This window comes from Delphinapterus leucas, chromosome 10 (assembly GCF_059928025.1).
Source record: "Delphinapterus leucas isolate spDelLeu-1000000601 "Yukka" chromosome 10, BTC_Dleu_Yukka2, whole genome shotgun sequence".
NCBI lineage: Eukaryota > Metazoa > Chordata > Mammalia > Artiodactyla > Monodontidae > Delphinapterus > Delphinapterus leucas.
Window position 1 is genome coordinate 65836319 of NC_143138.1, and position 26169 is coordinate 65862487.

The following is a 26169-nucleotide window of genomic DNA, read 5'->3' on the forward strand; positions in this document are numbered from 1 at the left end:
TGTTGGGTCTTCGTTGCTGCGTGCGGGCTTTCTCTAGTTGCAGTGAGCAGGGGCTACTCTTTAGTTGCAGTGCACAGGCTTCTCATCGTGGTGGCTTCTCTTGTTGCAGGGTACAGGCTCTAGGCGTGCGGGCTTCAGTAGTTGCAGCACGCAGGCCCTAGAGCACAGGGACTTCGGTAGTTGCGGCATGTGGGCTCTAGAGTGCACAGGCTTCAGCAGTCGAGGCACACAGGCTCCGTAGTTGTGGCTCGTGGGCTTAGAGCCCAGGCTCACTAGTTATGGCGCACAGGCTTAGCTGCTCCAAGGCATGTGGGATCTTTCAGGACCAGGGATCAAACCCGTTTCCCCTGCACTAGCAGGCAGATTGTTAACCACTGCGCCACCAGGGAAGTCCACCAAGAATAGTCTTTTTAATAAGTGGTGCTGGAACAACTGGATATCCACATATAAAAGAATGAAGTGGAACTTCCCTGGTGGTCCATTGGTAAAGAACCCTCCTTCCAATGCAGGGGACACGAGTTTGATCCCTGGTCAGGGAACTAAAATCCCACATTCCACAGGGCAACTACTGAGCTCACACGCCTCAACTAGAGAGCCCCTGTGCAGCAAACTACAGAGCCCACGCACTCTGGAGCCCCCGCACAACAACTACAGAGCCCACACGCTCTGGAGCCCGCACACCACAACTGGAGAGAGAAAACCCGTACACCACAACTGGAGAGAGAAAACCCACGTGCCACAACTAGAGAGCCCGCACGCTGCAAGTGCTGAGCCCGCGTGCTCTAGAGCCCGCGCACCACGACTAGAGAGAAGCCCGCACACTGCAATGATAGATCCTGCATGCTGCAACGAAGATCCTGTGTGCCACAACTAAGACCCAACACAGCCAAATAAATAAATTTATATTAAAAAAAAGTAAAACAACACACTAAATGACAGAAAATATTTTAAAGTCATATATCTGTTAAAGGATTTGTTTAGAATATACAGAGAACACTTACAACTTAATAATAAAAACACAAATAAACCAATTAAAAAATGGACAAAGGCTCAGAATAGACATTTCTTCAAAGAACATACACAAATGACCGACAAACACATGGAAAGATGCTCAACATCATTATGGAACTGCAAAGCAAAACTACAGTGAGGTACTATAATACTTCCTACCCACTAGGCTGGCTATCATAATAAAGATAATGAGTGTTGACAAGGATGGGGAGGAATTAGAACCCTCAAGTTTTCTTTATTTTTTTCATAATAGTCATCCTCATGGGTGTGAAGTGGTATCTCACTGTGTGCCATGTATTTTTAAGTTATTATCTGTAAATAGAAATTCACCTTGTGTTGATTTCTATAATATACTTAGCACAGTCACTGAAGAGATATAAACAAACAAAAAATTTAAATACCAATAAAATAAAGCACAGGGTTACAAAGATTTAAGTCAATTCAACTTTGAAAAAGATATTAAAGAGGACAAAGAATGAAGACATAACATAAAACTTGTAAACTCTTTTACTCATCTGGGACTAATAGCTAAAATACTAATGTTTTGTGTACATAAAAATTGTTGCAAAGCAAGTTACAGCTTTGTGATTTATTGTTATGACAGTGAAATTGTTGAGATTGTTGTGAGATTGTTGTCACGAACTCTATTTTAAAGATAAGTAAATTTGAAATCAAACAGGTTCCACAGCTTGTCTTAGACCACAAAGCAATTCTGTGACAGAGAGTTGGAAAATAATTCCTGATTTCCAGGATTAAGGTGAAAAACTCATAATTTAATGTGCATTAAGTCAAGGGAAACATGATAGAGAAATCTCCACTCTTAGCATGAATAAACTTAGGGAAGTTATCCAGAACACTGAAGCTTACAACGTCCAACAGCGATGACCAATAATTAACTCTCTGCCAGCCTAACTTGAATGTGGATTCAACTCAGAACGAGGTTGTTAGGTTTTTTTCAGTATGATCCAATAACACTAACACTCTAACTTTGCCTCTCAAATGTTTTCATTGTTTTGTTAAATTTTGGCTGTTCAAAAGTAGGGTAATTCTATTAAATTGACAAAGCCTATGTTGAAGCAATCACGGAAAATGGAAATGCTTTTTGACTATCTTGCTTAACTCAGATGTACAAGTGTTACTTGTCTTCTTTCCTGCACCCCATATGAGAGAAAAAGTTATTGTTTACCCTCACCGAATTTGATCCAATCATTTTAGCCAAATTAAAAAAATATATATATATATATACCCAGGGTCAACATTAAGAAATGCATACTCAAGTATTCAAGGGTGAAATACTGGGATATGCTTTAAAATTCTTCAGCAAAGGAGAAAAAAAAAGGTACAAATGAAACATTTGTGACAGATATTCCAACTGTGTAATGTGGGTATTGGCGTATAGAAGGTTCATTTCACTTTTCCTATTTTTGTCTATGCTTAAAGTTTTTCACAATAACTTTTCACAAAATGAATTCTTTCCAAAGTTACCGTCCTGGTTAGGAAATACGAATCAGTGGATGTGAATGTTCTCTTCGGAACGAAACTGCATGAAGGGTCTCCAGCCGAAGCTAGGTGGCCGTGGGCTCCACGCCCCTCGGGCCCCGCGCCAGCACGCGGGCCGAAAGCGCGCACGTTTCCCTCGAGCTGAACCTCACAACTCGCTCTGTGCGCTCTAGAGCTCGCAGGACCGCCGAGCTCAATTTGGAAGTGGCCCACGCCGCGCTCACGCCGGCGGCTGGGGGAATCCGGACAAACTCCGCTCGAGGGCTCCAAGGTCCCACGGCCCACTGTTGCGGGCCTGGCCCCCAGCAGCCCCTCCTAGGTCTCTAGAGACCCTCGGCACCGCTCCCTCCGTGCCCCCCACCGCGAACCTCGGCCCAGCCCTCCGCCTACCGTCCAAGTCCTCTTCGTCCTCCGACTCGCTGTCCGCGATCGCATCGGCGACAAGGCCAGGGCCGGGCTCTAGACCCTGGGAGCCGGAAGGAGGGGCGGCGGGCGGGGTGGAGGCTCTGGAGCGGGCCTCGCGCAGGCGGGTGAAGTAGTCCACCGCGAAGTCGACGAGGTCGGGCGGCTGCTGCCGCAACACCTCCACGGTGTAGCCCTGCAGCAGCTCTGTGAGCCCGGGCGGGATCTGGATGTGGCTCATGCCGGCGGCGGCAGGCGGGACCCAGCCGCCGGCGGCCACCGCCTGGACGCTCCCTCACGCCGGACTCTCGCCCCGCGCCCGCGAGGTCCCCTCACGCGCGACTCGGGTCGGGTCTTCCTCGCGCCACGCCGCCCTTTGTCCGGGTCTGCGTTTCAGGGCCGCACCACCCTACACTGCTCCGGCTGGCCTGGTGCCGCCGCCGCTGTCACTAGGCAGCCGCCGCCGCCGCCTCGGGCACAGACAAGCGGGAGAGCTGGATGGGCGGGGCGGGAGGCCGGGTTGTGACGCACGCGGCCGCGGGCGTGCGCGCTCTCGCAGAGCGCCGGCCCTCAGTGCGCGTGCGCCGCCAGCCAGGCTGCCCGGGCAGTCTCCAGCCCAGGGGCAGGAAATGAGTGGTCTACCCGCTAAGCGGCGTCGTTACTGCCTCTCACTTTTCATTTCTAATTTCAATACACTCTAAGATCCAACCGTTTGTCAGCCCTTACTAGGCTCCAGGGACACAGCTGAGAGCCAGATGCAAGCATGCACATTACCACCCCGGTGTGGTTCCGGCTATGGTGGAAAACAAGAGGGCCCACTTTAGGGGGGGACATTCAAGCTGACTCCGAGGCCTGGGCAGGATCTAACCACAGGAAGATCTGGAGGAGAGCCATGTGGGCATAGAGGACAGCAAGAGCAAAGGCATGGTAAAGTCAGAACCACCCTGACCGCTGGGAGGCATAGTGGCATGACCATAGGACCCTCAGAAGTCCGGCAGGAGGTCGTTGAGATGTCAGAGGAAGCCCTTGTAGGTAGTAGGAGTTTCAGTGATATAGTAATTTGGGAGCCAAAGGCAGATAAATAAGCCTGGAAGAACTCAGTAGGCCAAACATGTTCCTTGAGAAAAGGGAATAAACGCCCAGGGCAGGAATGACCACTGTGCCTGTTTCTCCTCTTGAGCATTCCCACCAGGATTCCCAGGACTAGGTCTGCACACCCCTACTCTCCCCATCCTCCACCCTGGGCCCTGGGCCAGCATTGCTTGATGGTGTTGAGCAGACCACAAGGCACTGTTATCCTTTGCCCCTGGGGAGAGGGCATAGGCAAACTGGAGAGGCCATGCTATTTCCCAAGCTGCCCCTTCACCCACACCAGATTGGAAGGGAATAGAAAAAGGTGGAAACCTTCCTGGTATGTCCATACCACAGTCTAGGTACTGACCAAAGGCCCAGTAGGCATAGGACAAAGTCCTCCATGTCTTTGCTGGGCCCAGCCATAAAGTGACTAGAGGTGGCCTTGGGAACCTGTAAGGCATTTGGGATGGTTAAGCTCCACCTGGTAATTACCCAGTATTAATTAAAATCCCCACTTGGACCTCTCATATTGACTTGGCACACAACCAGGAGTTCAGTGCTTCTGGGAACTGAGCTTCTAGAAAGAGGAATACCCGATCCCCACTGATGCAGAAGCCACCCAAGCTCTAGGCCAGGTAAGCCTGTGATTCTAAACAGCAGTGTCTCCCTGAACAAGTTTCTTGACTCCTGGGAGGAGTCCTGGACCATCAACTCTGTTAGGGAAGGGGTAGTGTCCAACTTGTTCCCTGCTGGGTCCTTACTGCACAATCTTGGAGAAGATTTACTGACTGACTGAATGAATGAATGAATGATAACTTTCCACACAGCAAAAAGAGCCAGTGAAACTGCTCTCCTGACCTCAGGCTCAGAACTAGGATCCTTTGCTTCAAAGCTATGCTTCTGATCTCAGAATATGAAGACTTCACTAAGTACAAGCAATGAGGAGCTGGAGGGACAGAGTACCTCAACTCTTCTCTGCTCGTGGGTAGACTGACCCTTCCAAGTTTTCCAGGAGTCAGCCCATACCCAGGAAACCTGGATGGGACTCCCACTGCACTGCCACACCTGGGGATCTGACCCACTTCAAGCAGTCCTACCACTAACCCTTTGGAAAGGCAAATTCGCAACTCCACTCTCTAGTTTGCCCATTTGTCAGGCTTTACATGTTTGACAGGGGGGCGGGCACCTGTACAGCTAGGACTCTAACTTCAGTTGCAAAATAGGGTAGGAGGAGGCTACTCCAGGACTGACAACAGAGCTGGCTGCAGGCAGGTTCTCCCCATCACTCCAAGGAACCCCTGACAACCTCTGCCAGAAGGCTGCTCCTCCTGACTTGTTCTCAGATACCCCACAGCTTGGCCATCCATCCATCTAGCAAACATGGCATTCAAAGGCATCCTTAGGCCTGGAAGAAATGAGGGCCATCGAAATCAGGAACCCCATAGCTGCTCCTTACCTGTCTCCACAGACCAGCCTCAAAGTAAGGATGGAGAGCCAGCCTCCAGGTCCAACTTGACTCCCCTCCCCTTGCACCTGGTCCCCAGAGCAGGGATCCATCTCTGCCCCTTCTGGGAAACCCTTCAATAGCAAGGGGAGTCCCAAGGGCCTTCATTAATGCCCAGTTGAGCTGGCAAAAGAATACAGCCCTGGAACAAGAGAGAATACGAGGGGCCTGAGCCCCCATCTTCTACCCTTACCCTTCTAGGACCACCTTCATTCAAGCCTGTTCAGCTGCACCACTGGGGGTTACCATGGCAACCAAACCCACAGGCAGCCAGTAACTGGGAAACAGCTGCCAACAGCAAGTAATGGTGCGTAGAAAAGGTCAAGAGCAGAGACCCTCAAAAGCAAGAGAAATACAGCGTCCATGGTAGAGAAAAGGAGGCCCTAGAGCCCTGACAGGCGCTCAGCCTACCCCAGTCCTACTCACTACCCAGCATGTAGTCATCATCTTGCACAGACTGCCACACCACCAACCTCAGGCAGACATGGACACGATGGGGCCAGTTCTCAGAAGTGTTCACAACTATGCTGAGTAACACAGGTGGGGCACGTGTCCAGTCCAACAGCAGTAAGTCTGGTGAAAATGAACATGGGTAGGGTACCAACTGCTATTTCCAATGAAACAGTTGTTTCATGTACTCTTTTTTATTTTTTTTAAGATTCTTTTCCCATATAGGCCATTACAGAGTATTGAGTAGAGTTCCCTGTGCTATACAGCAGGTTCTTATTAGTTATCTATTTCATATGTAGTAGTGTGTATATGTCAGTCCCAATCTCCCAATTTATTCCTCCCCCTCCCCGTTTCATGTACTCGTGACAGGTTTATTATTTAAAAGGTTTTTTTCCTCTCCTTCCAGGAAGAAGGTAGATGCTCATACTCCCCCCAGACTTCTCTGGAAGACAGCCTGCTCTTGGCCCAGGCCCCCTGGTTTACACACTTTCTGTCCTCTGATGCCCTCTACCTACGTGGGGGACTCAGCTTCAGCAGGAACACCTCCCTCTTCTCTGCCCAAAGGGGCTGCTTCTCAATGCCCCTCCAGTCCCCCACCCATCTCCTGAGACTTGTTGGTCATCTGACCACCTCTACATGCCAGCTCCCTGGTCCAGTCCTACCAGGATGTTTATTATGTACCACCATCAGTTTCTATCTTGCCTTAGAAGCGTCCATTAGCCTCTAGTGGACAGGGGGGAGTGGGGAAGTGGGCTATATTTCCTTTGCCCTAACCCAAGCTGTATTTCAGCCTTCATAATGCTGCCCCCATGAGGCCACTGCCTTTGGTCCAGTTATTTTAACAAGCGTCCATGCTCAAGGGAGCAGTTAATTCCTGGGCTGCCTATTTCTGCACCTAAGAGCCAGCCCCTCCCTGGGACACCGTCCTGAGAAAGTGTCAGTCTCTGCAGTGGACCTAGCGTCTGCCTCTAGACATCTCAGGGCAAGAACAGAACCTGGGAAGCAAGGGAGAGCCTGGCTGGAGAGCTACAGGCCTGCATGCTGACTAGAGCAAAGAAAGCAGAAAAAGGAGCACTCAGCGAGCACTTGGCCCTGGGGCCTTCCCAGTGCCTGTTGGAACTCTGTGTGCCACCCCTAGCCTGACTCACAGGCCAGCTGCCTGGGCTTTGACCCTACAGTACAGACAGGCCTCTTGGAGTTTAGGTCAAGCAGTCTGAGGACAGCCTCTGATAGCATCACAAGCCTTTCTTCAGGCCTGTGGACACCCAGACACCACTCTATTGTCCACACTCTGTTATCAATTTGCCAATGATCTTGGTAGATCAGTTTACCCTGTCTGAGCTTTGGCTTCCACATCTGAAAATGGGGGTATAAATCACTACCCATTAAACACTGAGTTACATGGGGTAAAGAGATGAGAATGAATCCATGAAGCGGCTGGAAAACGAATAAGGGGTTCTGGCCTCAAAAGAATTGTGGTGAAAGAACTGTGGGTAGAGATGCTATGACCTTACAGCAGAAATGGTGCTACTATTGCTTCTAATAGGTTAAAACAACCTGCCCTCTGTCCTTTACCTTTGACGCGATCATACTCTTCTTTGTGCCTGGATGAGGCTGTTATCACTGGCTGGTTGTTGTAACAATCACTGACTTCTACTTAAGGCTGACTGTGACAGTCTGAGAAATTGCTTGGGAGGGCCCCAATCTCTCCCCTACCCATACCCCCAGTCAGGGAGAGAAGAGATATATCAGGAACAGGTGGCATTTCAAAGTGCATCATAAACAGAAAGTGCCAGCCAGGAGGGAGTTACTCACCATCTGCTCTGCTCCCTTCACAAATATGCCTCCAGGCACTTCCTTATTTGACTTAACATCTATTGTATACCCAAAGGAGTAGAAGAATTTACTACCACTAATATCAAGGAATCCAAATATTCCATTTTAAAATGGAAGCTGTTTCAAAGGGTAAATTATCCAGAAGCAGAGACTGTAAAAGTGATCCTGAGCCATGGGAATGGCTGGCATTTGGTTAGAATGCAAATGCACTCAGAGGAGCTCCTGGGAAAAGGCCGAGGTTTCAGGACTGTCTCAAGGACTGGGCAGTGCCTAGAAGAGCTCCAGGAGACACATACGTGGCCATCTCCAAATCAGTGAGAGATTAAACAAAGATATCCTGCAGCATGAGAGGGGAAAAGCATAACACTGAATTAATCTTCCCAGGCAGAGTGCACACAATTTTCATCCCTAAAATTGTTATTTTTTTACTTGACCATCATCCAGAAATATCTTCCCAGAAATAAATTCTCCTTCCTTAAACCACCAAATCTTCAGCTTCCAGCCAGGTTGGCCACACCCACTCCCAGATGGGGGTGGGTCCCTTTCCCTCTCACCCATTTACACTGAGTGATAGCTCTAAAGCCAAAGTCCAAGGATCTCTGTGCAGCTGCAGTGAGGCGGGAAGTGCCAGAACTGTGACTGCCAGATGGAACAACACCAGAGAAGCCCAGCTCTGGTAGCCTCTCCCTCCCGCAGCCAAGGACAGACTAGCTTGTGACTCTCCATTATGACTCCCTCACCTCCTCCAGCTGCACCTGGTCATCATCATCAGCCTGATTAGTAATTCCAGACATCAGATCCCACAGTGACCCCAAAGGACGTATGAAAACTCAGGATTGCTTTTGGCCTTTTAGAACAATTGACTCTCCATCCGTTAGCTAAGACACCCATGGCTGAGGGCAGAGAGGTGAAGGAATGAAGGGATGGGCTTCAGGCTCGGCCCTGTGGGGGCCTGCATGCCAGGCTTGCACTGAGAGCTATGGGAACAGTTACCAATCACGTTGCCCCATCCCACCCCACCCCACCTCACCCTCCAGCAGCTGGAGCTGGGGCAGTCAGGGAAGGCTGGGCTGGCCAAAACTTCCTCCTCTTTCTCTTGCTAGAACCCCTGCCTGAAGAACCAGGGAAGGATACTGGATCCCTAGCAGCCTCCACCAAGGCCACAGAGGCTGCTTGCTGAAATGACCCAGAATCAAAAGAAAAAAATTTCACACAATGCAAAAATTAGAAACAATATTTATTATTTCCTGTTAAAATAGGGTGCTCTCATGAGAAAAGAGTGTGCAAAAAGAGCCTTCCTACACCCTGGGCTTTCTCACTTATCCTAGCAAGCTGGGACTGTCGGTTCAAAATTCTCCTCCTCACTGTGTAGGAGGGAAAGCTCTCCACCTACTCCTGGAAATTGGGCTACTCTACTTTTAATTTTGATTACTTGCATGCATTAAAAAAAAAAAAACCTGACTGTTAACAGGCTATCTACCCCTAGGCACATTTGCTCAGTCTACTTGGACAGACAGATGTGGGCCTCAAGTCCACATTCCCATGTGCAGGCCAGGATTAGATGATACCCTGGAAATCTGGTGAGTGTTCCTGGCTAGGGATCAAAGAAGGCCCCAGTTCCTGGTCAGACGGCTGAAAACATGCATTGTGTCTACAGTGAGAGGCTGAGATTCCCTCTTTCTCAAGGAGTATTTTGGGTGTAGTAGGGCCAGTGGTCAACTAGTAGACAGCATTCTGGCCACAGACAGTATCTGGTCTAGAAGCTACTTACTCCATCTCCAAATCCTCATGAGTTCCCTTAAATTGACTAGAGTGGATTCAAGTTGCAAAATGGCAAATTATACCAGGAAGAGGATGTCATTAAAACAATGGTCTCAACCATTGTGAGTCCGTGCACAGAGCTCACATCCCACCATGCCCCTCCCCTCACACTTCAGGACAGCCTAGTCCTGCCCACTGTTCCTCCTCGATGACAGCTTCCAGCATCCTGAAGCCTTGAGCAGCCTTCAGCCTCACAAGTTGGGCATGGCCCAATTAAGGAACTTCATGGCAACTTCAAAGCCAAGGAAACAGGCCTGAGAAGGGGTTGGAAGGAAGAGAAAAGCCAACAGGAGTTGTGACTATTCACAGAGACCCCAGCACTGTGCTTGACTGGCCCTGTCAGGACCAAAATCCCTTCCTAATCTCCCACCTCAGGTCACGGAATCAAGCTACGCTTTCTCATTCCTAAAAGGGAAAGAAAATGCATGTCCCACAACTGCCCACTTCTGATGGCCAGGCCAGGAAATCAAAGCTCCTCACCTCAGAGGATCACAAAGGCAAATCTTCCTGACAGTTTCAGGAAAGGGAACAAATAAGGAGGCTCTGACTGAGGGTGGGATGTGGAAAAACTGAGCCCCCAATTCAATCCCAGAAGCAAGCAAAAGTCAGCCCACCTGCACCCTGCTCTGAGCCCCAAAGGGAAAGCACAGCCCCTGCCAGTCACTCACCGCATTGGCTGGGAAGGCTCGGATCATCACTGCATTGAACCCCTTATACAAGGATGTGATTCCTTCATTCCGGATCAGCTCCCTCAGCACATCTCTGAAGCCATTAGGATATTTCCCAGGAGGTGCTGTGGGCAGAAAGCAACTGTTAAGGCTTCAGGAAGCTTCCTGACCTGACCATGGTGACCTACATGGGGACAATATTGTAGTCAAGTCTTCCTGCAGGGCCACAGCACCAGCGAGAGGACACTTTGCAGGTCATCTGGGACCAGTCCACAGACAACACAGTTCACCTTGGGACAAACAGATACAAATGTCTGGATTACTGGTGCCAAGGGAGTGGAGAAGGGAATGAAGAATGAAACAGTCCTTCTGCTCATGTGAGGGAAGGAAGGTTGATTTGACTTCTTCTCTACTATTTTTCTTTTTTTGGGCCACACTGCACGGCATGTGGGATCTTAGTTCCCTGACCAGGGACTGAACGTGTGCCTCCTGCAGTGGAAGCGAGGAGTCTTAACCACTGGACTGCCAGGGAAGTCCTTCTCTCACTTATTTTATGTTTAGGCTGACAAGAAAATGAGTCTAGGGGCTTCCCTGGTGGCGCAGTGGTTGAGAGTCTGCCTGCTGATGCAGGGGACACGGGTTCGTGCCCCGGTCCAGGAAGATCCCACATGCCGCGGAGCAGCTAGGCCCGTGAGCCATGGCCGCTGAGCCTGCACATCCGGAGCCTGTGCTCCACAACGGGAGAGGCCACAGCAGTGAGAGGCCCGCGTACTGCAAAAAAAAAAGAAAATGAGTCTAGCATTCCTAGAACACAAATAACTGCAAGGGAGAATGTTGGCCAGAGAGATGCTGAGTGCTACTGTGGAGATTGAGTATCCCTAAGGCCTTAAGAACTCTGTACCACAGGGGCAGCCAGTTCTGGGACCCACTCCAACCCCATCTACCCCACTCTCCTCTACTAACCAGTCTGGAAGCGGGACTTGAGCACGTCTGGAGGGATTGCCACAGCCCAGTTGAAGATCCCTGCGATGCCCCCAGCCACCAGGATCCGAGGCACACTGAGCTCATTGACACTGCAGAATACCAAACAGCCCCAGTCAGACAAAAGCTGTGAGAGTGGTGTTCAGACCGTCCCTCCTGTGCAGACAGGGCAGCCACAGAGAGGGAGAAACTGGCTGGAGGGAGGAGGTCCAAGGCCAAAGCTCCTGTGACATGGTAGCTGCCACTTGTTGAAGGAGGTTTCATGCACTTGTTTCAAACACTTCCTCCACCGGGTGAGGCACAGGGTAAAGGGTATTAGTATTAGCTGGGCCTCAGCAGCAACAATAGGAAAGTGGACATGGAGACAGAAGCAAGTCCCACTTCTGCCTTCAGATCCACTAACAGGAAATGGCAACCTACCCATGATTGGGCAAAGTGGCTTCTAAGTTCTTCTGTTCTCCTCACCTCTTTTCCTCTGGAGTAAAGATATTTTTCAGCCATTCATATGTCATGAAATACATCCCACTGGCTGGAACATCTGTTAGTGTCAATAAAGAGGTAAATTAAATGATATAAAATTCTCACAGATTTCCTGATCTTAGAAGAACCAAGCTTGGCTTTGGACCCTTGAAGGTTTCCTGAGAAGCTCCTCAGCAGCACTTCCTATTTGCAATAATCACTTTGCAGTGATCAGATGCTGCTCTGGGGCGAGCACTGGTGTGAGTGAGCGCTAACATGCACGACATTATTTCATCTTCAAAGGCCCTCTGAGTGGTCCCCACTAATATGCCCACTCCAAGCAGTTATAAACGAGCTAACATCTGGCCTTCCTCCAAGCTGTCATCTCAGAACAAGGGTAGAGCTGTCTCTGCCTCTTCTATTGCCACCCCAATAGGACATGCCTCTCAAGCCAAAAAGAGCTCCACTGCTCCTAAGTCATTCTTTCTTCCCACTCATCCCTCCAGCCACGATTTCCACTTGCTACTCCCCTCCGACTGCCAAGCTCATGATTTCCATCCTTGACGGCCAGCCTATCAGAAGGATGGAGGGTCCCCCCATCCTCATGTGTGTCCATGCTGGCCAGAGGTAAGATGGCCTAAAACCAGGACACACAGTGCCAGCCCTGTCAGAGCTGTGGCATGTATGGTGCCAAGGCTTGTCGGAAGATCCAGGCAAGACCCTCTGTGGCAAATCACCTCAGATGGAGGGCCTCAAAGGTTACCTCGCATGAGGGTGAGCACAGTCCCCTTGTAGATGCCTCGGATCCCAGCCTCCTTGTATAGTTTCTTTGCACAGTCCAAGGCACCAGTATACTTGGTCTCCCCTGAAGAAGCTTGAATCTGAGAGAGAGGAAAGAGTCATCAAGTCAGCAACAGCAACATCAAAGTCAACAAACCTAGCAGGTTACAGAAGATTACATAGTGAGTGTGGGAGTGGTCATTATGCATTAGACCAATGAAATAATATAACTATCATTGTCAAATCGACAGTTATTTAGAATGTACAATATTGGTGGAAGTTACTATGAAATAAGGCTAGGTGAATATATGACAAAATATAAACAAATTGACTAGAAAAAAAAAATCAACAGAGGAGATGGAAAATATGTTGAAAAATAAGTTCCCAAATACAAGAGCATTCCCAATAAAGCTAGTTGGAAAAATAAAAAAAGCTAGTTGGCAGTCTAGAAAGGAGGAGACAATTCAGTCAATTGTCTCCTCCTCAAAGGAGGAGATTCAGTCAATCACTTATTCCTTCAACAAATATCCATTAACTACTAAATCCACTCCAAGCTCTAACTGATCATGAAGCTTGGTTAAAAGAAGGTGTACTGGAAATTGTATTCAGAGCTCTAAATGCCTGGATAGAGGTCCTGTGTAGAGCCAGGAGAGGGCCAAGGAGAGGCCCCCTATCCTAGCCTCTGGGCTCCAGGGCCTAAGAGCCAAGGGCCTGAGGGCAGGCAGGAGGTATCCCACAAAAGATCTGAGAGAAAGACAGCCCCATGTAGGATCCACAGCAAATACAGAGTCAAGAGGAATCCGAACATACAAGGGCATCAACCAAAGAGTAGTTAAAGCTGGAAAGAGAGTTCAGATTTAATAGTTCCAAGGAGAAACACATACAAAATAAATATATAAGTCCAATAAATTTTTGTACATACAAACAATAACTAGTTGAAAACTAATGGAAAAGAATCCCATTCTAATAGCAATAAAGAATTATACTCCAGGGCTTCCCTGGTGGCGCAGTGGTTGAGAGTCCGCCTGCCGATGCAGGGGACACGGGTTCGTGCCCCGGTCTGGGAAGATCCCACATGCTGCAGAGCGGCTAGGCCCGTGAGCCATGGCCACTGAGCCTGCGCGTCGGAGTCCGTGCTCCGCAACGGGAGAGGCCACAACAGTGAGAGGCCCGCGAACAGCAAAAAAAAAAAAAAAAAAAAATCAAGTTTTCTTGAAGGGGCACCTGCACCTAACCCAGAACTCTCCATAATGCTAGAAATATGACAGTCCATGTTCATTGGTCTAATATTGCATATTTAGGTGAAATATTCCTTACTGTGCAACATCTCGGTATTTTTTATTAGGTACGTAATAACTTCAATGAGTACAAGAAAAATAGTTGCGTGGACTCAAGAGTTTTAAAGGCTATTCTTTAAAGTGAGTGCCTACCTTCATGAAATCTGCAATGTCTTAAACTAGCTCTTTTTATAGAGCTTGGCTTGTACTGGAGAAGAAAATCAAGTCTATGAGATTCCCAAGAGCAAAAACGTGGCCTTGTTGATCATGATATCTCTAGCCCCTTGCCAGGAATATAGTAGGTATAACTAGAAATTTATTAGTTAAATTAAGGTAGAAAAATCAATTCATAGTCAACTTTCAAGTAGCAAAACTTGAATACGCTAGATAGTACACAATGTCTCCTAAACTGATTTACATGTCTAAACTCAAGTTAAGCATTCCTTTAAATACATTGATCTGTGTTCCTCTGATAAAGTTACAGAAATACTTCTTCCAGTTTCTGTTTTTCCAATGAAATCACAGGAGGTGTGACTTGTTTAAGGAATAAAGAATGTTCTTAGGAAAAGAAAAAAAAGCAATAAAATATATGTGCATCAAGCAATAGGATTTGCATAAATAAAACTCTAAAACCTTTCCAAGGGACATAAAAGAAGAGGTAAATAAAAAGAGAGTCATAGTTCTGTTAGGAAAAGTTTTCAATCAGGAAGATGTCAATTTTTCTAAAAATAATAAATTTAAGACAATGTCAATTGAGTATCAATTTTTTTTTTTTTAAATATAACTTCCCCAGATGATCCCAGCACATGTGAGCCTGGTGTATCTGAGGAATGGCACAGAGGCCCATGTTATCAGAGGATGCTGGAGCTGACTCACAGTGACCTGGGGGGCCAAAGAGGACTGGGCATGGAATTGACATATTAACAGAATTTTCTCACTTATGTGTGGTATAGACTGTAAGCAGGGAAACAAGTGAGGAGGCCCTCACAGTCATCCAGGCCAGTGCTGAAGGTGACCTGAAGCAATGTAGTTGCAATGGAGGTGATGGGACAGGATAGATTTGTGATATTTTGAAAGCCAGCTTAACTGTTCAACAAATGGGATATGTACAGTGAGATAAAGTGTACAATCTAGGAGAACTCCTGGGTTTTAGGGCTGAACAACTAGATAGATGGTATTGCCACCAACCGAGCTACAGAAGGTTGTAGATAAAGCAGGTATTGAGGAAGACCAGGAGTTCAGTTTTGCACATGGTGACTCTGAGGTGCCTACTAGCATCCAACGGAAATGTTGGATAAACTAGTCCAGAGTTCAGGAAAAGTCTGACTTGGAGACATAAACTGGAAAATCATTATTATACAGATGGTGTCTAAAAGTCATGAGACAAGAAGAAATCATCAACAAGATGAGTGTAACATGACTGAGCCTTGTGCACATGAACATTAAAAGATTGAGAAGATGAGGATAAACCAACAACGGACATAAAAAAGGAGCAACCAAGTAGGTAGGAGGAAAGTCAGGAGAGAAGCCAAGTGAAGATAGATCTTCAAGGAAGATGGGGGACCAGCTGAGTCCAATTCTGTTTATGGATCAAGATGGATCAATGTCCAGGCCCAAGAACTGAACATTGGATTTAGTGTAAAAGTCACTGGTGGGACGTCTCTGGTGGTCCAGTGGTTAAGAATCTGCCTTCCAGTGCAGGGGACGTGGGTTCGATCCCTGGTTGGGGAACTAAGATCCTACATGCCACGGGGCAACTAAGCCCACCTGCTGCAACTAGAGAGAAGCCCATGTGCCGTAACAAAGAGCCCGCACACTGCAACTAAGACCTGACGCAGCCAAAAATAAATAAATAAATAAATAAATTTTTTTTTTTTTTAAAAAAAGGTCACTGGCGATCTTGACAAAAGTACTTTTGTTGGAGTTGTGAGGCAAAAGCCAGTCTGATGTGCGTTTGACAATTAGAGAAGGGGGACTAGAGACAAAGAGTAGGAAAAAAACAGAAAACTTTTTCAAAGAATTTTGATGTAAAGGGGAGCAAAGACAGGAAGCACAGAAATAGATGTGGAAGGTAAAATAGAGAGAAGTTTGTATTTTTAAGGTGAAAATACAAGAATGTTTACGCTTTTATTGCTGAAGAGAACAATCCATTGGAGAGCAAAAACTGATGCTCAAGGAGAGAGAAAGAAGAACTGTTGAAGCAAGGTCTCTGGATGGGCAAGAGGGGATAGGATGTGGGGTCAAACAGAAGCATGGGCCATTCATGGTGGAAATAACCAGGCAGCCACAAATGTAGTTAGATGCCAGTGAGTGAGTGGAGGCAGTGGAGGGCATCTGGTAAAGTCCTCTTCTGGCGATTTCAGTTTTCTCAGTGAAGTAGAAAGCCAGGGGACTTCCCTGGTGGTGCAGTGGTTAAGAATCCACCTGCCAATGCAGGGGACACGGGTTCGAGCCCTGGTCCAGGAAGATCCCACATGCCGTGGAGCAACTAAGCCTGTGCACCACAACTACTGAGCCTGCACTCTAGAGCCCATGAGCCACAACTACTGAGCCCACATGCCACAACTACTGAAGCCCGCACACCTAGAGCCCATGCTCTGCAACAAGAGAAGCCACCGCAATGAGAAGCCTGCACACTGCAACGAAGAGTAGCCCCCACTTGCCGCAACTAGAGAAAGCCCATGCACAGCAACGAAGACTCAACGCAGACAAAAATAAATAAATAAATTAATAATAATAATTTTAAAAAGCAGGTCATCTCCTGAGAGGGTAGGGGTTTGAGAAGAGAAGAGAGTCACAAAGTAGTAACCCAGCAGAATGGAGGAGTGCAAGGGAAGAATATGGATGGGGACTGTCTCATCTAGGAGCAGAAAAGGACTTCAGGCATAAAAGAGATGGAAGAAGACATGATGGAAAAGACTAAGGGACAAGGCTACTGAAAACAAACAGTCCCTAACTCAAAATCAATATACAGACATCTAAGAAGTATTTTCCCAATCCTCCTGCTAAGTACAACAAAAAACTCTAGACATTATTTGTTTTAAAAAAATATAAGAGGACTCTGAAAGTTTAGAGAGAAGAAGCAGACTGGCTAGGGACCTTGGGACTTAAGCAATGACATAGTGGGGAGTACCCTGGATTTTTTTTTTTTTTTTTTTTTTTTTTGCGGTGCACGGGCCTCTCACTGTTTTGGCCTCTCCCGTTGTGGAGCACAGGCTCCGGATGCGCAGGCTCAGCGGCCATGGCTCACGGGCCCAGCCAGTCCACAGAATGTGGGATCATCCCGGAATGGGGCACGAACCCGTGTCCCCTGGATCGGCAGGCGGTCTCTCAACCACTGCGCCACCAGGGAAGCCCCCTGGATTTTCTTTTTTGATATATCTCAGACTTAAAGCAGAAGAAACTGGCAATCCAGGAATACCAACAAGCACAGATCAAAAAGAAGCCTCAAAAAAAGCCTGCATTCTCTAGACAAAGGACCAGAAAAGGAACAGCCTAGAAAGACAGAAAATCTTTAGACAAAAAACACTCTACTCCAGCCATACACCATAGAAAACTGTGGCCTCACCCTCTTCCACACCAGCAAAGACCCTGTGGGGAGCCCAGACTTCCACCTTCGCAGGGCTGTAACAAGGTACCCAATATGCTACCTGGGTGGAGTCAGAAAAGGCCAAGTACAGAATAAGGACTTTCATCCCTGAGAGCCTGTAACCATCACCCTCCTGTCCCGTGGTGTCAGTAGAGACACTGGAACTCCCACATCCACCCAGCAGTAAAAAGAAGTGCCCCACCCTCAAGTGTCAACAGAGGTCGAGTGGGTCACCTAGACTTCCACTTCCACTTGGCAGTAATGAGGCAGCATCCCTCCCTTCCTACTGGAGTGGTGTCAAAGAAAGCCAACTAAAATGGAAAGATTAAATAGGATCCAGAATCTCAATAAAGTATGCAAATATCCGGGTTCCAATTGGAAATCACACAACATGTCCAAACCCAGGAAGATCTCAAACTGAAAGAAAAAAGAAGCAATAGATGCCAAGACCAAGATGACAGAGATGTTAGAATTATCTGACAAAGATTTTAAACCAGCCATTGTAAAAATCCTTCAACGAGTAATTATTAATATGCTTGAAACAGATTAAAAAAATTAGAAAACCACAGCAAATAAATAAAATATCAGCACAGAAACAGAAGATATGAGGAAGAACCAAGTGGAAGTTTTAGAATTGAAAAATACAACCGAGGGCTTCCCTGGTGGCGCAGTGGTTGAGAGTCCGCCTGCCAATGCAGGGGACACGGGTTCGTGCCCCGGTCCGGGAAGATCCCACATGCCGCAGAGCGGCTAGGCCCGTGAGCCATGGCCGCTGAGCCTGTGAGTCTGGAGCCTGTGCTCCGCAACAGGAGAGGCCACAACAGTGAGAGGCCCGCATACTGCAAAAAAAAAAAAGAAAGAAAAATACAACCGAAATAAAAAGCTCAGTGGGGACTTCCCTGGTGGTGCAGTGGTTAAGAATCCGCCTGCCAATGCAGGGGACACAGGTTCAAGCACTGGTCCGGGAAGATCCCACATGCTGCAGAGCAACTAAGCCCATGTGCCACAACTACTGAGCCTGCGCTCTAGAGCCCGTGAGCCACAACTACTGAGCTCACGTGCCACAACTACTGAAGCCCGTGTGCCTAAAGCCCAAGCTCCACAACAAGAGAAACCACTGCAATGAGAAGGCCGCATGAAGAGAAGCCCCCCAGTGACGAAACTAGAGAAAGCCCACATGCAGCAATGAAGACCCAACGCAACTAAAGAAAGAAAAGAAAGAAAGAGAGAGAGAGAGAGAGAGAAAGAGAGAGAGAAAGAAAGAAAGAAAGAAAGAAAGAAAGAAAGAAAGAAAGAGAAAAGAACTGTAATCCCAGAACCCTACGTCAAGTGAAAATATTCTTCAGGAATAAAGGGGAAATGAGGCATTCTTAGATGAAGGAAAACTGAGAGACTTTGTCATTCACAGACCTTCCCCAAAAGAATGGCTAAAGGAAGTTCTTTAAATAGAAAAGAAACTCTAAAAGAAGGAACCCTGGAACACCAGGAAGGAAGGAAGAACATAGTAAGCAAAAATATGGGATATTATATAATGGTAATATGAGGGACATTACACAGTGGTAAAAGGGCCAATCCACCAAGAAGACATAGCAATCCTAAATGTGTATACATTATACAGAAAAGCTGCAAACTATGTGAAGCAAAACTGAAAGAACTGAAAGAAGAAACAAACAAACTCACAATTACAGTTGGAGATTTCAAATTCCTCCATCAACAAATAGGTAGAACAACTAGACAGAAAATCAAGGATAGAGAAGAACTCAACAACACCATCAACCAACAGGATATAATCGACATTTATAGATTACTCCACCAAATGACAGCAGAACACACACTCTTTTCAAATGCCCATGGAACATGGACCAGGATAAACCATATCCAAGGCCATAAACCTCAAGAAATTTAAAAGAATGTAAATAATACAGAATATGTTTTCCAATCACAATGGACTCAAACTAGAAATCAATAATCTCCAACACTTGAAAACTGAACACTCTCCTAAGTAATTAAAAAAGGAAGTCTCAAAGGAAATTAGAAAACACACTGAGCTGGGACTTCCCTGGTGGTCCAGTGGCTAAGACTCCATGCTCTCAATACAGGGGGCCTGGGTTCGACCCCTGGTCAGGGAACTAGATCCCACATGCCACAACTAAGAGTTTTCATGCCACAACTAAAACATCCTGCATGCTGCAACTAAGACCCGACAGAGAGAGAGAGAGAGAGAGAGAGAGAGAGAGAGAGAAAGAAAGAGGAAGAAAGAAAGAAAGAAAGAAAGAAAGAAAGAAAGAAGGAAGGAAGAAGGAAAGAAGGAAAGAAAGAAAGAAAGAAAACACACTGAACTGACTGAAAATTAAAATATGTTGAAGTTTGTGGGACACAGCTAAAGCAGGGCTGAGAGGAAACTTTATAGCACTGACTGCATATGTTAGAAAAGAGGAAAAGCCTCAGAACAATAATCTAAGCTTGCACCTCAAACACCTAAAAAAAAAAAAGAAAGAAAAGCAAACAAAACCCAAAACAAGCAAAAGGAAGGAAATAATAAAAAAAAAAACAAGCAGAAACCAATGAAATTGAAAACAGAAAAATAATAAAGAAAATCAATGAGGTGAGTTCCCTGGTGGTCTAGTGGTTAGGATTCTGGGCTTTCACTGCTGTGGCCTGGATTCAGGGAACTGAGATCCCGCAAGCCACGTGGCATGGCCAAAAAAAAAAAAAAGAAAGAAAGAAAAATCTTTTTTGAAAAGATCAATAAAACTGACAAACCTCAAGTGAGGCTGACAAAGAAAAAAAAAGAGAGAAGTCACAAATTATTGGTTTTTTATTAATTAATTAATTTATTTATTTTTGGCTGTGTTGGGTATTCGCTGCTGCACGCAGGCTTTCTCTAGTTGTGGCAAGCGGGGGCTACTCTTCGTTGTGGTGTGCAGGCTTCTCATTGCACTGGCTTCTCTTGTTGAGGAGCACAGGCTCTAGGCACGAGGGCTGCAGTAGTTGTGGCTCGCGGCTCTAGAGTGCAGGCTCAGTAGTTGGGGCGCATGGGCTTAGTTGCTCCACGACATGTGGGATCTTCCCGGACCAGGGCTCAAACCCGTTTCCCCTGCATGAGCAGGTGGATTCTTAACCACTGTGCCACCAGGGAAGCCCTACAAATTATTAATACCAGGAATAAAACAGAAGATAACACCACAGAATCTGCCAGTGTATAAAGGACAATACGGGAATACTACAAAGAACTTCACACACACACATTTGACAACTTAGATAAAAAAACAAAACCAAAAACTACCACAGGGACTCCCCTGGTGGCGCAGTGGATAAGACTCCGTGCTCCCAGTGTAGGAGGCCCAGGTTCTATCCCTGGTCAGGGAACCAGATCCTATATGCAACCGCAACTAAGAGTTCACATGCCACAACTAAGGAGCTGGCAAGCCACAACTAAGGAGCCCGCCTGCCGCAACTAAGAACGGGCACAACCAAATAAATAAAATATAAAAAAAAAAACTACCACAATTTTCCCAATATGAAATAAGTAATTTGAATAGCCCTGTAACTATTAAGAAAATTGAATTCATAATTTAATAATTCCTCCCCCAAAATCTCCAAGCCTATATGGTTTCACTATAAAATTCTACCAAATGTTTACAGGAAAATTAACACCAATTCTACATAATCCCTCTCAGAAAATAGAAGAGGGAACAATTTCCAATTCATTTTATGAAGACAGCATTATTCTGATATCAAAACCAGACAAAGACAACACAGAAAAATAACTGACAGACTAGTATCTCTCATGACTATAGATGCAAAAATACTTAACAAAATATAAGAAAATAGAACTCAGCAGTATATAAAAAGAATTATAAACTATGACCAAGCTGGGGGGTTTATTCCAGCAATTCAAAATTCGTTCAGGATTCAAACACCGATTGATGTAATTCACCGTATAAGAGGTTAAAGGAGAAAAATCACATGATCACATTAATAAATGAAGAAAAAGAATTTGACAAAAGTCAATATCCATTTACGAGAAAACTCTCAGAAAAAGAGGAATAGAAGGTAACTTTCTCAACTTGATAAAGAGCATCTATCAAAAAAACTACATCTGGGACCTCCCTGGTGGTCCAGTAGTTAAGACTCCGCACTTCCACTGCAGGGGGCACCGTGTTCCATCCCTGTTCAGGGAACTAAGATCCTGCATGCAGCGTGGTGCGGCCAAAAAAACTAAACAAACAAACAAAAAACTACACCTAACATCATACTTAACAGTGAAATAGTGAACACTTCCCCATGAGATTGGGAACAAGGTAAAAATATCCACTCTCATCACTCTTATTCAACACAGTACTGGAAATTCTAGCCAGTGAAGTAAGGAAATAAAAGGTAAATAGATTAGAAATGAAGAAATAAAACTGTCCCTATTTGCAAATAACATGATTATCTTACATAGGAAATCCCAAGGAACCTACCCAAAAAAAATCCTAGAATTAATAAGGGCATTCAGGAAGGTTCACATGATACAAGATTAACATACAAAAATTTATTGTATTTCTACAAACTAGCAATGAAAATGTAGACAACAAAATTAAAATTATAATACCATTTACAATGCCATTTTACAAAGTCAAATTAAGAGAGAAGCACTTAGGTATATAAGAAAACACATTAAGAGCTTATATGCTGAAAACTACACAATGCTGATGAAAGAAATTAAAGTTCTAAATAAATGGAGAGATATAACATGTCCATGTATTGGAAGACTCAAAATAATGTGTTAATTCTACCCAAATTGACCTATAGGTTTAACATAATCTCAGCAAGATTTTTCTCAATTTTCTAAATTACCCTAAAATTTACATAGAAATATTGGGTTGGCCAAAAAGTTTTCTGTAAGATGTTATAGAAAAACCCGAGTGAACTTTTTGGCCAACCCAATACAAAGGAATTAGAATAGCTAGAACAATTTTTTTCATTAATTAATTAATTTATTTATTTTTGGCTGTGTTGGGTCTTCATTGCTACACGCGGGCTTTCTCCAGTTGCGGCAAGCGGGGGCTACTCTTCGTTGCGGTGCGCGGGGCTTCTCATTGCGGTGGCTTCTCCTGTTGTGAAGCAGCACAGGCTTCAGTAGTTGTGGCACACGAGTTCAGTAATTGTGGTTCTCAGGCTCTAGAGCAGAGGCTGAGCAGTTGTGGTGCATGGGCTTAGTTGCTCCGAGGTATGTGAGATCTTCCCGGACCAGGGCTCAAACCCGTGTCCCCTGTGTTGGCAGGCGGATTCTTAACCACTGCACCACCAGGGAAGTCCCCATTTTTTTTTTAAAGAATAAAGTGGGAGGCATCAGTCTAGTCAATTTCAAGACTTAGTATATGGCTATACTAATCAAGACTGTGTAGTATTCGTGAAGGGACAGATGCATAAATCAATGGAAGAAACTAGAGTACCCAGAAGTAGACCCACACAAATATGCTCAACTGACTTTTAACAAAGATGCAAACACAATTCAGTGGAAGAAAGATAAGTCTCTTCAGCAAATGGTATGGTGCAATTGGACAGCCCTAGAGAAAAGAAAAAAAACAACAACTCTGACCTAATTTTCATACATAATACAAATATTAACTCAAAATGGAGTCACAGACTTAAATGTAAAAGGTAAACTATAGATAAAACTTTTGGAAAAAACATATTAGAAAATCTTTGGGATTGCAGGCTAGGTAAAGAGTTCTTAAGACCTGATGCCCCAAACACCCAAAACCCAATCCATAAAAGAAAAATTAACAAACTGGACTTCATCAAAATTTTAAATGTTTGCTCAAAAGACTCTGTTGAGAGGATGAAAAGACAAACTATAGACTGGGAGAAAATATTTGCAAACCACATATCTGACAAAGCACTAGTATCTAGAAAAAAGGACTCTCAAAACTCAATAATAAAAAAAACAAATGGGCTTCCCTGGTAGCGCAGTGGTTGAGAGTCCGCCTGCCGATGCAGGGGACACAGGTTCGTGCCCCGGTCCAGGAAGATCCCACATGCTGCGGAGCAGCTGGGCCTGTGAGCCATGGCCGTTGAGCCTGCGCGTCCGGAGCCTGTGCTCCGCAAACGGGAGAGGCCACAACAGTGAGAGGCCCACATACCACAAAACAAACAAACAAACAAACAAATAATCCAATTAGAAAATGGGCAAAACATGAACAAACATTTCACCAAACAGGATATTCATATAGCAAATGAGCACAGGAAAGGATGTTCAACATCCTCAGCTATTAGGAAAATACAAATTAAATGAGATATCACTACACACCTATCAGAATGGCTAAAATTAAGAACAGTGACAACACCAAATGTTGGTGAGGATGCAGAGAAACTGGATCACTCATATATTGCTGGTGGAAATGTAAAATGATATAGCTACTCTGAAAAAACTGTTTGGTAGTTTCTTTAAAAACTAACACACATGGGACTTCCCTGGAGATCCAGTGGTTAAGACTCCATGCTTCCACTTCAGGGTACACAGGTTTGATCCCTGATGGGGGAACTAAGATTCCACATGCTGGCGCGGCGTGGCAAAAAAAACCCAAAGAAACCCCCACTAAACATGCAACTACCACATGACTCAGCAATTATACTCCTGGGCATTTATCCCAGAGAAATGAAGACTGATTTTCTCAGAAAAACCTCTGTACATGAATGTTTATAGCATCTTTATTTATAATAGCCAAAAACTGAAAACAACCCAGATGTCCTTCAATGGATGAAAAGTTAAACATATTTCTAGTACATCCACACCATGGACTACTAAAAAGGAATGAACTATTCATATAAGCAACAATCTGTATGAATCTCCAGAAAATTAGGTTGAGTTGAAAAAGCCAATCTGAAAAGTTTACATACTGTATAGTTCCATTTATATAAGTCTTGAAATTACAGGCTTATAGAATTCAGATTAGTGGTTGCTGGGGTGGTTAAGGACTGGAGTGGGGTATGAGAAGTGAATGTGGCTATTAAAGGGCTACATGAAGGATCCTTGGCATGATGGAATTGTTCTGTATCTTGACTGTAACAATGTCAATATTCTGGTTGCGATATTGTACTATAATTTTACAATATATTACCTCTGTGGAAGAACTGAGTAAAGGGTACATGGGATCCTTTTGTTTTATTTATTTCTTTATTTCCCTTTGTATTACTTCTTACAACTGTATGTGAATCTATAAGTATCTCAAAATAAAAAATTTAATTTAAAAAATGCACAAAATTAAATGACAAATGCAAAGCATGAAAAAGACTTGCCAAATATGATAAGAAATTAATAACCTTAATATGTCCAAAGGTTTTAGGGGTAGGGGAGTGACAGGCACAAACTATTGGGTGTAAGACAGGCTACAAGAATGTATTGTACAACTTGGGGAATACAGCCAATATTTTGTAATAACTGTAAATGGAGTGTAACCTTTAAAAATTGCATAAAAATTTTAAAAAATAATAAATTGGGGACTTCCCTGGTGGCACAGAGGTTAAGAATCCGCCTGCCAATGCAGGGGACACGGGTTCGATCCCTGAACCGGTAAGATCCCACATGCTGCAGAGCAACTAAGCCCATGTGCCACAATTACTGAGCCTGCACTCTAGAGCTCGCGTGCCACAACTACTGAGCCCGTGTGCTGCAACTACTGAAGCCCGCGTGCCTAGAGCCCGTGCTCTGCAACAAGAGAAGCCACCACAATGAGAAGCCCGTGCACCGCAATAGAGTAGCCCCTGCTCGCAGCAACTAGAGAGAGCCTGCGCTGCAATGAAGACCCAACACAGCCAAAAATAAATAAATAAAACAAAATAATAAATTCAAACATGTCCAAAGCTTTTATAATAGAAAAACAAACAAATGAGCAAAGAACACAAATAGGCATTTCACAAAGGAAAAATACAAACAGCTAATATGCATCAAAAAAATTAACCCCACCGACAATTAAAAGCAAGAAAAATTAAAACAATGCAAATTTTTCACCCATCAGACTAGCAGAGATTGTAAATTAGATGCCACAGAATCTGCTGGGAAGTAAGAGCTCTTATACTTTTGACAGGAATAGAAAATGACAGACTTTTATAGGAGGGCCATTTAGTAAAATGCATTAAAAACCTTTTTAAAAAGTACATACCTTAAAAAAAATAAGTACCTACCTTTAATCATACTAATTTCAAGTCTAGACATTTATCCTAAGAAAATAATCAGGAACACATGCAGAGACTTATTTACAAAGATCTTCACTATGGCATATAATTTGTCATGTCCCCAGATAAGGTATTATTGGGTAAATGACAGCCATGTATTGAAATAAAATACAGAAAATGACGCTTGAGAAAAAAAATCACAAAAATATTGTGACATATCAAATGAAAAAAACTGGTTACAAAACTATTGCAATATGTGACCCCAATTTTATTTCAAAAGATAACTTTTTTTAATACAAGTTTACCAAAAAGACTAGAAGAATTCACACAGAAAGCATAACAGTGGGGTAGTATCATGGGTGATAAATACATTGTTTTCTGTGTGCTTCTCTGCATTACCAAAATTTTTCTAGTAAAGACTGTGTGTTAAATTGCTTCAGCCATTAGAAGAAAAAAGCAGTAACACTTTTTTAAAAAGGAGCCCTGTGTGGTAAGGCAGGTAGTCAGTTCACACCCTTGGCCTGGGAACAAGACAGACACTTTAAGGGCACTGAGCCTTTGGGCAAATGGCAGAGACCTAACATGTTAGGCAGGAGCAGCCTCCCTTCCACCTCTGATGAGACATGACTTACCTTTCAGAGTTCCTGAAGTAGC

General features: G+C 45.0%; 2 protein-coding genes across 2 annotated transcripts in view; both read right to left on the bottom strand.

The window, feature by feature from the left end:
• PRKAR2A (protein kinase cAMP-dependent type II regulatory subunit alpha) overlaps positions 1–3362 on the bottom strand; it is an 80460-nt gene extending 77098 nt beyond the window's left edge. The window contains exon 1 of the mRNA XM_022573221.2: positions 2902–3362. Within this exon, the coding sequence (XP_022428929.1) occupies positions 2902–3154 (253 nt within the window). The 5' untranslated portion in view covers positions 3155–3362. The remainder of the gene's footprint in view (positions 1–2901) is intronic.
• Positions 3363–8995: 5633 nt separating this feature from the next.
• SLC25A20 (solute carrier family 25 member 20) overlaps positions 8996–26169 on the bottom strand; it is a 31784-nt gene continuing 14610 nt past the window's right edge. Inside the window, exons 5-9 of the mRNA XM_022573219.3 lie at positions 12470–12587; positions 11713–11785; positions 11230–11339; positions 10267–10391; positions 8996–9852 (exon numbers count right to left, since the gene is read on the bottom strand). Of these exons, the coding sequence (XP_022428927.1) occupies positions 9790–9852; positions 10267–10391; positions 11230–11339; positions 11713–11785; positions 12470–12587 (489 nt within the window). The 3' untranslated portion in view covers positions 8996–9789. The remainder of the gene's footprint in view (positions 9853–10266; positions 10392–11229; positions 11340–11712; positions 11786–12469; positions 12588–26169) is intronic.